The 16,392-nt window shown below is 39.1% G+C and overlaps 1 protein-coding gene across 5 annotated transcripts; it reads right to left on the bottom strand.

Annotated features, from left to right (window-relative positions):
- Nucleotides 1-12,703: 12,703 nt before the first annotated feature.
- On the bottom strand, nucleotides 12,704-15,695 carry LOC141600137 (uncharacterized). Of its 5 annotated transcripts, none has more exons than XM_074420322.1 (7): nucleotides 15,548-15,695; nucleotides 13,892-14,008; nucleotides 13,737-13,821; nucleotides 13,513-13,568; nucleotides 13,268-13,351; nucleotides 13,059-13,163; nucleotides 12,704-12,969 (listed from the first exon to the last, which is right to left on the bottom strand). In XM_074420322.1, the coding sequence occupies exons 2-5, from the start codon at nucleotides 13,955-13,957 to the stop codon at nucleotides 13,292-13,294; spliced, it is 267 nt and encodes an 88-aa protein (XP_074276423.1). In that variant the 5' UTR covers nucleotides 13,958-14,008; nucleotides 15,548-15,695; the 3' UTR covers nucleotides 12,704-12,969; nucleotides 13,059-13,163; nucleotides 13,268-13,291. The 5 variants fall into 5 exon arrangements, with proteins under 5 accessions (XP_074276423.1, XP_074276421.1, XP_074276424.1 ...); XM_074420320.1 differs by having other exon boundaries at nucleotides 15,544-15,671; XM_074420323.1 differs by having other exon boundaries at nucleotides 13,268-13,315; nucleotides 15,544-15,668.
- Between the last annotated feature and the right edge of the window lie 697 nt (nucleotides 15,696-16,392).

Below are 16,392 nucleotides of genomic sequence, written 5' to 3'. Positions count from 1 at the left end.
CCTTGGCTCAGTTCTGGCTGTGAAGCCGGAATTGCAAGTCGTTAATGTTCGTTGTTTAATTTAATGATTGATTAATATTATTTACTCGGGTGGAAGTGATTAGCAGATTATTTACATGAGATTAAGGTCATGAAAGCAATAAACATGGAACAAAACTAATTAGGACGAATTAATTGCATGATTAAAAAGGATTAATTAACAAATTAATGAACTAACTAATTAATTAGGTTAAACAAGTTATTAATGATGAATTAACGATGGATATGATGAACAAAAGACGGGAACTATATCAAGGATGAATTCCAGAGTCTCAATATTGATGAATCGAACCTCTAAGAAACCGAATTTGATTTTAATGACGAAAACCCGCAAATATGAATTATAAGGGATTTAAGTCGGGAATTTAATGACGGATTCAATACTAATGAATTATTTACGTGTTAGAATTATTATACTCAAGTTGCCTGAATAAACAATGAACAATTGAAGAAAGAAACAAAACAAACGAATCATCAAAGGACGAAGGAAGAAGAAAGGAAGCAGGAACTGCGGCAGCCTCACGAAGAGGCGCAGCAGGTGCTGCGTCCCTTCGAAGAGGCGCAGCAGTTGCTGCGTCCTTTCTCGACGGTCATCTTCTGGTAATTCGTAAAAAAGGATTTAAAGCACGGTTTTATATATCGGTTTTAGAAATACTTTCGACATAAATCTTACAATATGATTACAATAAATAAATAACAATAAACAAAATAGGGATTTACACCCTCAGACTTACATGTTTGACGAAATGAGATGAACTAAGTTAACGTTTAGTGATGCTCGACTCGAATGTAGACGAAAGTGCCCTCGTAAGAGGAATTAAAACAGATTGATTAAAGTTGATTATGGTGGAGTTGGTAAAATTGGTCGGTCATGCAAAACGAGGCTGGTACTCAGAAGGATCCGAGCTTACGTGGTCGAAAGTTCAAGCATGTAGGCGCCAAGAAGTAAGAACGTGGTCTAGAATGCAAAGGGAGAAGAGAAGGGCGGACACTCGCGTGAGAAATATGTGAGACCGAAGGTCTCTATTTATACTAATCACACGGAGGAAGTAGAGTTTTCGGAGAAACTTTGGAAGTGAATCTCGAAAAGATATGAAAAGATACGAAAAATACGCAGAAAAGGACTTGGGAAGAGGCGCAGCACCTGCTGCGTCCTTTCTCAAGTGGTTTCCTCCTGGGGAAGAAAGATTTCCGTGTTTAGTTTATAGAATAACGGAATAATTTTGTTTTCCTTAATATTTTGTGTGAATATTACGGGAAATTATTTACCAAAGACTAAAAGATTTATAAAATATGGAATAGAAATATCCGGAACATTCCAGAACATTCCGACTCGGCATTTTAAAGGTTAATCAGAAAATGAAGACGGTTTTAGGCCCGGACTCCAAATGTACTCTAATTACTGCCAAAACGACCGTATCGGCACGTAGATGACAATTAAGAGGTAGACATAAATGTTTGAGCGATCACTTGATGATAAACATACGAACTGTCACAAATCGTTCCGCATACCAAACATGCGGCCCAATCATCACCGGGTGGTTTGCGGGAGGTGCAGAAATGAGGTGTCTACAGAGCCCCCACTTTGACTGAGGCTTGGACAAGGCGAAAGTCAAAGTATAGCCATCAGGTCAATCGAAGATTACAACCTGACGACTATGGCGACGCGAGGCGGCTCAAGGGGTCTGAGCCAAGGACCTGTCGCCGGGAACATTTTAGAGTCTGTCGTCTATCGGGGAGGGTCGTTTAAATTCCATTAGACTACGTAAGGAGGCTCGCCAGCCATAAGAAGAGACCATACCTGAGATACCCCTGGGTGAAACGGGACTGAAGACGCTTCGGCAAAACTCTTTGGTCTGAAGATAACTTGGTGTCTGAAAGCATTAGGGGTCACAAGGATTCTGAAGAAACTTCTTAACACTTCCGAAGGCTAACTCTGAAGGATATCTCTCACTAAAGGAAAGGCTGAAGGACAACTCTCTCTAAAGGACTGAAAGGGGACTTAACTAAAAAGGGGTTATCTGAAGGTTACTGAAAGGATTATCCTGAAGTTTCTGAAGAAATAAAAGATTATCTGAAGGGAGGAAGGATGAAGGAAGGATTATCCTAAAGGTTATCTAAAGGGTTGTCTGAAAGATTAAGGTAAGTTTCTGAAAGATCTCAAGGGTTTATCCTGAAAAGGGTTACCTAAAATATATGAAGGTTTATCCTGAAAAGGGTTACCTAAAGGGATGAAGGATCGCCTGAGGGTATCCGCCTGTCTCTGTCCTCAAGCAAACTCTCACTGGGGAATAAAACGATGATTTTGGGGAATCTGCCTGTCTCTATCCTCAAGCAAACTCTCGTTGGGTGATTATTGTTGTTGAATCTCCATGTCTCGAGAAGAGCAGTGAACTCTTGCTGGTGGATTGTTGAGGTATGTCGAAACATCGTCAGATAAAATCCGCTCATTGTTGCAAGCGAAGTCTTGATAAAGTACTGCTTCTGATACTTACCTACATGGTTAGTAGCCACACAAGAATGCAATCAAATATATGCACGTAAGCAATTATCACATGGACCTCGAATGAGGAAACACATAGGCTTTGCAAAAGTCATTTCTTTATAAAAGTCGTTTAAAACTTGTTCAAAGAAATTTTTCGTTTGTAATGTGTTATGCATATTCAATAGGCTTAGACATAGGGCTTGTCATGACACATGCCTCATATATGGACGTAACGAGAAATGTAGACTTAGGTTTGACTGACGCGACACTAACTTCGATTTGACGCGACACAGGGATGACTTTGACAGACTTTGTTTAAGTATGCGCAACCCCTAGCCAAGTGTGGGCGACAATGCCTATCTGTTCCAAAGGTAGAAGAATTGCAAGAATGATGAAGGCATATAAAGGTAAGGCATGAGCCATGGATCATCTATCTACTCTGACGTCTTTATTGTTTGCTGTAAAAGAGATTCCCCTGAGGCATAATAAATTGGAGAATCGATCTAAGACCTTTGTCATCGCCTGGACCGAGCACTAGCTAGACTTAAAGGAATAAAGGAAGGGTGGCATCTTGGAAGAGAATCCCCCAGGATGAGAAGATGGCTCTGGAATTTGGTAAAAAGGAGATTGGGCGACAAGAAGGATCCCCCAGTATAGAGGTGTTGGTTGTGGAAGGGATGTTAATTGAGACTGGAAGGTTGAAATAGAGGTTGAAAGTTGGGATGGTTGATGATTGAGGTTGAAAGTTGGGGTGGTTGTAATGGTTGTGTCCTTGAGAACTGCCTACGTATTCATGTGAAATGAAATCAAACCAGATTGTAGTTCTGAGGTTTGGTTAATTTTGTTTGGGTGTTGTGGTTGTATCCTTCTTGTATAAGAAAGGACTGCCTACGTATCCACCTGAAAAGGTGAAATCAAACCATGCTCGTAGTTCAAGTGTGTGACTAAGCTATGTCGTTAGGACCTTAAAGTGCAGGGGTCACAAGGGTAATATTCCTTTGGTCACTCGAAGAAACGATTTGAGATAACTCCCTCTGATCATAGACCAAAGAGGTATAACTAATTTTGTAAAAAAAAATTCCTTGTCATGTGAGCGCACCTAAAAGTGGACCCTAAGGAAGATATGGGTATGTCCCGTTCTAGGTAGCAAAGTATTTGAAGACTCTGTGTCTGGGTCAAGGTGAAACTGGGTTTGATATTTGGAATGTGGAGCTCGGTAATGAGAGGCTTTGATGAAACAAATCTATGGAGCTTGATTTTGTGGTGTTAAGGCTTTATGAGGCTACGGCTTGTAATGTGGCTTGGAAATGGAGTCTCTTGGCTTGGTGTAGCCTGAGCACATAAAGGTAGGTTGAAATGACGTGGGTTCACGTTTCCATATCTTGGCCCTAAAGGGTGGGTATACTTGGCGAGCTTGAGAGGATTCTCAAAATTTCTAACTATCTCCCTGATAACGGTCTCGGGAAGGACTTACGGTGTGTGAAATGTGAAAGGCTAAGTGGGTGCTAGCTGACCATCTTCGTTGATGTCTTGATTCTATATAGAATTCAGCAGTATTCCGTATTTGATTTCATACTCGTTCTTGATTCAGACTCAGATTCTTGGTCTAGAATATATCTTGGATTTTTGCTCAGATTCATGATTCAGGTTTTTTGAAGATAACTTTGACTTTGGATATTGACTTGCTTGATTGAGCCTTTTCTTTTGACTCATTAGTCTTGGATTACGCACATAACTGCGGCCTAGGAATATTGATCTTGGTCATTTCTCTTGATTGAGCCTTTTGTCTTTGATCATGGCTTGTATCGTCTTGGAGTTTCTTGCTACCATGGACTTGGGTTAGACTAGTACCTTTGGTGTGAAATGGGTTGGTTTTCAGTAACACGGGTTGTTTATTATGGGGAATGGGCTTGCCTTCCGTCATGGATTGTTAACAAGGGAGATGGTCTGGATTTGTCCTAGAATCTCTTGAGATAGGCTCATCCTAAACTAGTGTTATATTATGGTTTCTATTGCCAGACATGGAATAGGTATGAAAAGAACACGGAGTTTCAGGTCCTCTACAACTTGGAATGGAACATCATCTAAGTGTACTCACATTTGACTATCATATCGAAAGGTAAATCATTTGTATAAATCAAAATCAAAACACTTCCAAAACATTAACGGAGAGTTTTCAAAAGTGTTAGTCTCATTCATGGAACAAAATTGCTCTTGTCGTGCACACAAGAACGCTAACTTTCCAAGTCAAAGACAATCTTAAAACAAAAATCATTCGCCAACAAGCATAGAACAAGTTATTAAACGTCTCTAATAACGAGTTCTAACATCCGATCAACGTTAAAATCAAAAGAGAAAGGTAATTAACTCAAATTTTCTTTTGCAAAAGCCAAAATAGAAAGGAAGGTTTCACTTTTAAACTCAAAAGGGAGTTAAATTCCTGAAAATATAATATTAAACTTTGACAAGGAAATCATAAATAGATCCAAGTTAATAGAAATTGGATAAAATTTAAAGAAATCTCGGGTTTAGCAATTAAAATCATGATAAATGAGTTTATACTCAAGGAATAAATAGGGAACTAAATCAAATTTTCATTTCCAAATCTTTAAAATAGGTAAGGTTTGCAAAAGTAACATAAACTTTAACAACGAATCAAACTGGTAGCTTGAAAAGTTTAGAAATTGTACGAAAAGGAAGGTAACTTAGACATCATAAAAACAAGGTACGCTAAGCAGATTCAAACTTAACCAACAAAAGAGCTAGGATGAATTTCATAGGGTAAGAATCGAAGTAAGGTCAACAAGAATGTCAAAGGTAGAGTTTTTATAGGTCACTAGCATCAAACTTAAGGGAGGAGTAAGATGAAGCGAGGAAAGAGAGGTATGAACGGTAACACTTATGGTCAAAGAAGAAAGGGAATTAGACAACAAGGAAACGCCAGGTACTCAAACCTCAAACAACAACATCATCCTAAACGGTTTCGAAAACTTCCTAACGACAAAACTTATAATCACAACACTCCCAAGGATTTCCTCAAAACACTCATGTTACTTCATCCTAATCTATTCCCTGAAACAAGGTACTCCACTATAAGTGTGATCTTATCACTCCAAATCCCCAAACATCCACAAACAACTTCCACAAGATCAAGGTCAAGGTTTCCAACAAAGCTATACTCACATCCAACTAGTGTCAACCATACCATTATCCTTTCTAGTTACTAAAACAGGCGCTAAGATTTCCCAATAATATAGCTTAGTCTCACTCTCATTCCATACCTCAAGTAGTAATCAAGATCACTCACTTAGACCAACTAATAATCCCATAGTTAGTATTTCTTATATGGTAACATATACATTATCAAACCCTCATATCCAAAGTGATTACGAAAGCCAATCGTAAATTCAACTTACTTACTCACTCAATCTTACACCTTCGATTCCACCACTCAATTCCACCTATTTTAAGTCAAGTACTAAGAACTAGTATCTCAAGACACGTCTCACTACACTTCCCAAGGTTTTCAAATCCCAAACATAAACAACAAAGCCAGGTTCTACAACCTTAGTAGCAAATGCAACTCACACCTGACACACAGAATCCACCAATCAAATATACTCACTTTATCAAGGAACTAGGTATAAGAATCACTAAGTATGTCTCATCACACCACCTAAGTCTTTCCAACATCACAACCTCTCAAAACCAGGGTTATGGTTTAACCACAAACAATCTCCTCAAAAGTCAAATTTTCCACCCAAGGTCAAGATTCCTCAAAAGAAAGAGTACTATCAAAAGGCGTAAAAGGGAGGATAAGTAAGGAACAAAGGACAAGTTAGGAGGGTACAAGAGTTACCTCCAAGGAAAGAGAAAAGAGATTTTAGACGAAGAAATAAGCATCAAGAAGTAAGAGAATGAGGCAAGGTACACAAAGAATGAGAAATGTCTTCGGGGAAGTAGAAGCATTCTTCAAAGGTTGAACAAATCTTCAATTCCCGGCAATAGGCACCAAATCTTGATCTTCACGTAGGTAAGTTCACGGTCATCCAAGGGTAAAAAATAATTGACAATCAACAAACATGTTAGAGCTTAACAAAGAGTAAGCACACTACAGACTACCACCTTAGGTCCTTAAGTCTACCCATATCTCATTCATTATTCAAGGTCAAGTTCAAATTAAATTCGGGGTACACGTGTGTGCGTCGGGAGCAACATAGGCTCTGATACCAACTGAGACACTCCGCGATAAAGCGGAAAATATAACTAATAAATTAAAATGGAAATTTGTGATATTTAAAAACTTTTAAATTACTAGTTAAAAATTAACACGCGGGTGCCAAAAAGAAATGAAACAAATACTATAATAGACAAACTTAGGTTATTACAACCCAAGTCTAGGAAGCGGGGAAAAGATATCCCACGAATACACAAATAAAGGATTTCTAAACTAGCAAACTAAGGTCCAAGGGTTTAGTTCCCGCTAGCCCACACGTCTGCCCCACGTAAGCATCTTCACAACCTGTCATTCATGTAAACATGAACGCTACAGTCAGTGAGGAGTAACTTAAGGTTCTCCCAGCCACAAAATGTCGAAACACAGATAAACAAGAACATATTAGAACATCATGAATATAACTATTTGATGCAAGCACTCAGACATGAGACTAACATTCAAAACATGCGTAGTCAATCATAGACAAGGCAAATGATACATCCAACTTTGAAAATCAAACAACATACAATACATGAAATGGGACTATTAACATCACATAATAAGCAAAGCATTTGGCTTAGAGGCTACCTTTAAAGCATGTCCGAGACACAAGTCCTTTAGTACCTTGGCTCAGCGGTTACCTTTAAAACATGTCCAAGGCATGACCTCTAAAGTATCTGGCTCAGCGGTTACCTTTAAAACATGTCCAAATACTACAAACAAGTGTCCGACTCAAAGGTTACCTTTAAAACATGTCTGAGGCACAACACATAAAGTATATGGCTCAGCGGTTACCTTTAAAACATGTCCAAATACTACAAACAAGTGTCCGACTCAGAGGTTACCTTTAAAACATACCCGAGACACAACATATAAAGTATCTGGCTCAGCGGTTACCTTTAAAACATGTCCAAATACTACAAACAAGTACCCGACCCAGAGGTTACCTTTAAAACATATCCGAGGTACAACAAACAAGTATCTGGCTCAGCGGTTACCTTTAAAACATGTCCAAATACAACAAATAAGTGCCCGACTCAGAGGTTACCTTTAAAACATGTCCGAGGCATAAAAAACAAGTATCTGGCTCAGCGGTTACCTTTAAAACATTGCCAAATACAACGAACAAGCACATAGGACGGGATTATTAATGTCACATTCATACATATGGCTTGCATCTCACTATAAGTACGGATGGGAACATCAATCCCGACGATCATATCGCAACTAGAGGGCCTATGGCTCACCCCTAGTATCCGATAGGACCGAGACTCAGGGAGGGGATGATTAATGTCACATTCATACTTATGGCCTGCATCACTATAAGTACGGATGAGAACATCACTCCCGACGAATCATATCGCAACTAGAGGGCCTATGGCTCACCCCTAGTGTCCGATAGAATCAAGACTCAGGGACGGGATGATTAATGTCACATTCATACTTATGGCCTGCATCACCATAAGTACGGATGGGAACATCACTCCCGACGAATCATATCGCAACTAGAGGGCCTATGGCTCACCCCTAGTGTCCGATAGAATCAAGACTCTCACAACCGAACAATACTATACATTATCTAGAATACGACTCTTACCAGTACTTATAATAAATATCTCATACTTGTGTTATATTACTAAACAATCCATTTTTATAATTTAACATGCCGGTTAAATAAGATATAATGAGTGATAATGAATAATTTACGTTATATGAAATATACGGGATAAAATGTAACCAAGTCCAAGTGACTCATTTATGAGCCCAATAAAAAAATTATAAGGAGTCCAACAATTAATTCACATTAAGCCCAACAAACAAGATATGTTAGACCCAACTTAATACTCATGTAAAATTCAAACATATAATCATGTGAAGCCCAACAATTTGATCATGTGAGAGAAATATATATATAAAGAACAATATTTAACGGATTACGTTATATAAAACATGAGACGGGAATTAATAATATTTTACATAAACCAAACTAGCGCCCCGACAATTTATAAACATGACTCACGAGTTATTTTGGCAGCTTCAAACTCGACCTCACAACAAACCACACGCGGCCTCAACCCATAGCTAGCTAGACCACTGCCTAGGCCACGGCCAGGCCATAGCTAGCTACTGCTAGGCTGCTGCCAGGCCACTGCCAGGCTACAACAGGCCACGATAGGCCACTACTAGGCCACAACAGGCCACGACAGGCACCAGTCGTGGTTAACACACAACCACAAACTGTAATACTACGGTTTTATGGGTCTCTGGGTACTCTATCGAGTGGGCCTTACTCTGTCGAGTAAGGGTGTTTTGCGATTTAAAATAGTTTCTGACATGTAGGGTACTCGATCGAGTAGCCTTGGTACTCGGTCGAGTAGGCGACACTCGATCGAGTACGTCAGTTACTCGATCGAGTAGCCCGGTTTACGGGTAATGTTTTGTCGGGTTTTGTTAATAATGAGATTTAATATATAAACACTTTCGTCACTTTCATAATACGCTTTTACAAACCTAATTACTTTGAAAAAGAGATTTCAACCTACGTACTTCGCATTCATCGCATTATTAACAAATTCCGGAGCTTGGAAGGTCGGAATTCATCTTTCTTTACATCTTTGTGATCCTTGCGTCGAGGGTAAGATCTTTGTACCGAATTTGTTATATTTAATTAAGTCTTGTTAAACCCTAATTTTGGGAATTGGGGATTTGTGTTAGTTTTGTGTGGTTAGTGATATATGTGATGTTATGTTAGGAGGAGGATTCATAGAGGAGGCCTTTTGATAACAATTTGTTGAGATCGTCGATCAGTATTGCATTCCAGGTAGGGTTTCCCTACTCAGTATTAGTCCCATAAGGTGTTGGTGGTGATTTGTGATTGTTGATTGTTATCATACGAGTATTGTGACGGTTGTTAGTTTTGATTGTTGATTAGTAGTTGTGATTGTTTATATCTGTCTGTGTTCTTCGGGGTGCGTCCTTGGCTGAGTGGAGTCACTTGCGGGAGTGGCTTCACGCCCATTATTCGCCTTCTGTAGAACCCGCCACAGAAGGGATGTGCACATTAATGGATTTGGGTTTATCGCTCGACGGAGATGAGCGGGGCTTAGGTGGGAACGGCTGCGGTCCCCCACTGGCGGCGAGGAGTAACCTGTTGCAATGGGAACTCTGGCAGGGCTACACACTTTAGTGTGTAGTTAGTATTGTGGAGTTGGTGATGGAGTTCGGAGTACATCTATGACGATTGAGCTGTGTTGTTTGTTGTATTGTTGAATTATATAAATTATGTGATTAGTACTGACCCCGTTTATTGTTTTAAAAACTGTGGTGATCCATTCGGGGATGGTGAGCAGTTGTTGAGCAGGTGTGAGTCGAGATACATGGGCTAGCTGGGATGTGTCACCTTCAGATGATAGAGTCTTCCGCTGTAGCTTGAGTAGTTTGTCAGACATTTCATTTAGTTGGTTAGACAGTTGTTTTGAGAACATGTAACCCGTATTTTGGGCTTTTGGTTTGGATTTTATTCTTTCACTAAACTTATACTATTTAAATGTCGTTTCATTATTGTCTTATGATTATCATTGCCTTGGGGAACCGAGATGGTAACATCTTTATACCTGAGTGGTCCTGGTAAGGCACTTGGAGTATGGGGGTGTTACAAAATGGTATCAGAGCGACGATCCTGAAACCTGTAACTAATGAATCTAATGAATATAGGGAGTCAATTAAAATGAACCCGGGGTAAATGTTGTAGGAGCTAATGCAAAGGCTTGGGAGACGTCCTAAAGTCGCAACCTCGCCCTACAATTTTGAACCGGTCACGTGGGGGAAATATATGTCAAGGTCGTATGTGGTGTCTGTTAGCTTGTATGTGAGCGTACCGATATATGTTGTGAATTGTTAGATGTTGGGAGTAGAGAATTGAAAATGTGGTTGAAAATTTGGTGGGGTGTGTATATATGTTGGTTTGAATAAAGAAGCATGATGGTTATTTATTTTGTGGCATTTGATAACATGAAGTAGTTTATTTTGTTAATTGTATGAGGAATTGTGTAGAATTGCATGCGTAGTTATATTATAATGTTGAGATTATGAAGTTGCATAGTATGTTGGGTTATGAGAGATAACATGCGGGTAGTATGTACGAGTCAGCATGACTCGATCGAGTAGGTGAGGTACTCGATCGAGTGGGTCTGACTCGATCGAGTGGGTATTTTGACGTTTTATGATCAGAAGCGTGTTTTTGGGTACTCGATCGAGTACATAGGGCACTCGATCGAGTAGGAGGTCACTCAATTGAGTGGCTATGCTACTCGGTCGAGTATGTTGGAGATCAGAAGGTCTGTTTTAGGTCTGGAGTCGGGGCACTCGATCGAGTATGTTGGGCACTCGATCGAGTAGCCTCCACTCGATCGAGTAGGTTTGGGCACTCGATCGAGTGGATTCTGGGCAGGTTGTTTTCGCGTTTTGGGTTATAGTACGTATGTTTACATCTACCTTTTCTTATATAGTTTCAAGATGCCGCCAAAGAAAACCGCTTTGTATGCGAGAGCTGAGAGCATGAACATCAACGATATAGTTAAGATGTTGGAGCATCAAGATGCTCTTACGGAGGCCCTAAAGAGAGTGGGGAAGGATAAGAAGGTTGATCACTCTAAGATCAGTCTTTTTATAGCGAGGTTTAACCCAAAAGAGTACAAGGGGACCGGGGAGCCAATTCTTCTTGATAATTGGCATCGTGAGATGGAGAACATTCTGGACCTGGTACATTGTCCTGATGAGATGAAAGTAGAACAAGCTTCGTTCTACTTGAGGGAGGCGGCTGGTGAGTGGTGGGATAAGGTGAAAGCGAGTGCTAGAGAGATATATACGAAGCAGGGCCTGCCTGCTATACCTTGGGAAGAGTTTCGGAGGGCTATGAGGAGGGAGTTTGCACCTGAGCATGTGAGGAGTAAGCTTTGGGAGGAGTTCGATGGGTTTAGGATGACATCTGATATGTCAGTTGCTGAGTACTACAAGCAGTTTAATGAGAAGTCTAGATACGCGGAGGACATGGGTTTGAGTGAGGAGAACTTAGCGCTGAGATTTGAGAGGGGGTTGACCCCCAGGATTATGGACAAGTTACCCGTGGGAGTCGTTACTGATGTTAAGGAAGCTTATGAGAGGGCTGGGAGAGCTGAGAGGTTGGTGGAGATGGCCCGGGAGAGAGGTAGTGAGAAAAGAAAGGCTGAGAGTGAAGGTGGTGGCCAATCTAATTACAAGAAAGGCAACCACAGTCAGGCTAGAGCGTTTTCTTCTGGTTCAGGGTTCAGTGCTGGGGCTTCCTTTGGGCGTGGCCGTGGGAGCGGTAGTGGTAGTTGGGGGATGACCTGCTTTGGCTGTGGCAGTGTAGGCCACAAGAGACATGACACTAGTAGAAAAACCCCCTACGGTGGCGGTTATAAATGACATTTTACGGCGGTTTTTAGATATTTAGGGTCCGTCGTTTATCGCGGCGTCGTATAAACTTTACGGCGGTTGTAGGGGGATGTTGAACCGCCACAATAGCTATCCTATAGTGGCGGTTGTTATACAAAACCGCCATTATAAGCTTATCTAATACGACGGTTTTTATACAAGAACCGCCATTGTAATTCATCAAAACCGCCACCATAGGTATTTCAAAAAAAAATTACCCTCAAACCCGGCACTACATGTTATCTATAACGTCGGTTGTAGCTACAGAACCGTCGCGAAAGGTTAGTATAATGTCGGTTGTAGTTAAGAAACCGTCGTTATAGGTAATTATAACGTCGGTTGGTTGTTGAAGAACCGCCATTAAAGGCGAATTTTATTTTGAATTTTATTTTGTTTATTGTAATATCTATATATATATTTTTTAAAAATACAAAATTTCTACGAAAATTTCAGGAGCCCCTCGCCATAAATATGATGATTCAAAATACAATATGAACCAAAGAAGACCAATGAATAGAAATGTATCCACATTTATAATATTCCAAAACATCACAAGTCCAACAAACTAACATCCATGTGCCATTACATCCAAAAAAAATAACATAAACATCACTATCACCAAAAAATACATTCAACTGTATGAATAACACACGCCTTAGTTGAATAATACGCGCCTTAGTTGATAAAATAATCTACAAATTCTGTAAACAATTGGTAGCCCACTCTTCTTTGATCTCATAAATGTCGGCATCTAACATGGTTGAATTCGCCATAAGCTATAGTTGACAAATAGGTCGTCAATCAATAAGAATATAAAGCTACAACTAGATAAATAAATCATACCAAGAATTTCAATAATATATACCTTCTCAAATTGTTCTTCTTTGCTCCTCGTAAATGAAAAAGTTATGTTGTACATCCACTTAATGACATAATAACCACACTCGTAATCATTTGGTTGTTGAGGACACTAAAATTTAAAGAAAAAATATCATATTAATTATATAGCATGTAAAATGTAATATAATTTAAAGTTAGTCGTTACAATATAAAAGGAGTTTATATTTCACTTACCACGGCGTCGTATTTAATGATGAGCTAAATTACGCCTTCGCCTTTCGCCTTGAAGAAATTAATAAAGATGCTTGTATCAATACTCTAGCACCAAGCCAAAAGCATTGAAAGAAATACAGCAGATGAATCTCCAAAGCACACATGAAAACAGCTAGAGGGGATGCCATGGAAAGATGTGCACAAAGGTATACCACAAAATCAAACATATTGCAGAAAGTAACAAATGCATAGTAAAGAGTCCTGACCTGCATTTGTATAAGAATATGACCAAATTGAAGTCCAATAATGCAAGTCACGGCGGCTGTCAGAGAGTTGTAGTAAAAAAATGAATCAATTGCCAGATGAGAGAGCATTCAGAGTAATATTTTTACAAAATTAATTAATCGCAGCAAAGAATTTTCTACCATGAATACAGATTGTACATTGAATCCAAAAATATATTATTCAAAAGAAAAGAAACTTAGATTACCCCAAAACTCCTTCCGGATCAAATGGAGCATGACACCATGAAGGTGAACTCTCAGGGATTCCGAATCCCTGGTCTTGTTACACTCCTATAAGGTAGACAATTGTTAAATTTATCCAACAGCACTGAAAGACTCTTACAAAAGTTATAAAAGTTACCTTCAAATTGCCATAAGCAGGCTTGGCATAGAGATGACTAGTACCAAGCACAAAGCAATCAATCATTGCAGCAGAATTGCAGGCAAGACTCAAGTGACCTCTCAGTCCACATTTAATCTACAAAAATGAACAAGACAGGCACCAAAGACATCAGGCACTATTGTTATACTATTATACTAATACATATACTACTTCGTATAATTCATAACTGTAACACCACACTTATCTAAGAGCCTTGGGCTAGACATCTCAGATAAAAGACGGTGCTACCATCTTAGTTGTCTGAGGTTAATAGTATAGAAAGAAACGATTCAAGGTACTTTAAATAAAAAGAATGATAAAACAAATGTCCGCACTGGACTTAAAAAACTCTCGGCCAAACTATGCCAACAAATGAAAGTACTAATTAAATTTAGATACAATCCAACCAAAAGTGATAAGTAGAATTAAATGTTTAATTGCTATAAGACTAAAGTGATTACGCGGGTTCCAGCTCACTCGTCCCATCCCATCAAACAATCAACACCTGTTTATAAATCTATTCCCATGACGGAAATAGACAATTTAAAGATAACACAATAACCCACAAGTCAATAATCTATGAACCATAAGAGTCTGTTGCCAGGCTCTCAGTCCAAGCTCAACCACACCATGTGGACTAGCCACGCCAGGTCCAGGTCTAACTCCTTACACCATGCCCTGCCTGCCTATCGAAACCAAGGTCCACAACCCTTCAGCATCCCGTGCACGGCCTATCCAAACTCATCTCATCTCATCTCAAATGCAGTGTCAATACAAATAATCTGAATTCATAAGATAAAACCAAAAGAATAATAAAGAAGCCAAGTGTGTTCTACCTCAATGCCATTTTATTTAAATTCAATATATTATGCCAAAACCTTATGAAGTAAAATAAATTGCCAATTGACCATATAAATAAATTGCCTAGTCGATCGACCGATCCCCCTAGTCGATCGACCAGTACACTTAAAGTTCAGTCGATCACACATTCCAAACATCGCTCATAAATTGGAAATTCGAGGACACATGAGTGGAAGTGTGAGATGATAAAGTAAGATGATGATGCAGCACTAGCTAGTCAAGTTCCACTCTCCATTGTTGCGTAACTTAATAGACCATAAGGCTAATCATCCAAACTCAGAAATTGAATTATTTGGATCATCTAAAAATAGTGGCCTCATCAATTACGACTTGTAGGTTTAACAATAAACTAATTGTTATAGCATGAAGTCACAACTACAACTTACCAAACTACCAAACTGATTGATTATTCTTTTCAATTAATCAAGCTTAGTGGAAAAATAATGACGAGGAATTCCTCCATTAACACACATAGCAGCCAATATACACATCTAACAAGCACCCTACAAACCCACACCACCATGTATAAGACGGTCTCAAACGAGCTATAAGATGGTATAATAATTGGGCACTACCAATCCTAACACACGGTCCCAACAATGAATGATTCCAGGTCAATTATCCACCATCCATGGTCAGTCAAGTCGTATAAAACCGTCTCAACGAGCTATAACCAAAACCCCTAAATTAATTTTCTAGGGTTACATCATTCGAACTGTATACTACCGTAATTTAGCTAGTAATCGAATTAAAGGATAGGATAAACTTACTTACGATTTTGAATGAAAATAAGCTAGAAATCGTCTCCAAAAATCAAGTCGAAATCCCCTTCCCTTCGTTGCAGTCGTCGCCTCTCGCTGCTCTCTAATTTCCTTTTTTTTTTTTTTGATAGGTGTATAGTTTGATGGTGTGGTTTTGTGTGCTTATGAATTAGGATATTGGGCCCTAAATCCCTCGCCTCAACCAACAGCAACAACTAAGTTTTTTTTTTTTTTTTTTTCGAGACCGTAACAAATAACCCGTCTCAGTTTATAAATGTCGACTGATAATTAACTTATAAAATATATATGTATATATATATATATATATATATATATATATATATATATATATATATATATATATATATAATATAAAATGGTGATTAAAACGGGTATTACAATAACACATAATAAAATAATTCAATAACAACCAATTTAAAGAAATTGATAAAGATGCTACTTGTATAATTTTATTGAAGAACTATAATTGAAATTATATAGGGAAAAAATAAAGTACCTGTTGTTGTGGATAAAGAAGATGCGTCGAAGGCAGAGTCGGGCACGGTGTAGCCGAAAACAACCAATACTATAGCAATAGATTTCCGAAATCCGTAATTGAAGGTGACGTGTGAAAGGAGTTCGAAAAGTCGGATTGAGGCATAGGCGGGTACAGTAGGGACGGCGGCTTGGTCGACGGAGATTAATGATTGAGGGTTTAGCGGTGATTAATGGTTAAGGCTTTGGCGATTTCGTGCGGGCGGGGAAGATGAAGCGGGTTATGAAAAAAATGAAAATAATGGTGGTATTAGTTGAGTGAATTATTCTAAGGGTTTTGGGTGGCTAATATGTCGGTTCTTG

The sequence above is a fragment of the Silene latifolia genome, chromosome 9 (genome assembly GCF_048544455.1).
Source record: "Silene latifolia isolate original U9 population chromosome 9, ASM4854445v1, whole genome shotgun sequence".
Taxonomy (NCBI): domain Eukaryota; kingdom Viridiplantae; phylum Streptophyta; class Magnoliopsida; order Caryophyllales; family Caryophyllaceae; genus Silene; species Silene latifolia.
Note: the sequence above shows the minus strand (reverse complement) of the source record. Positions and strands in the feature narration are given on the sequence as shown.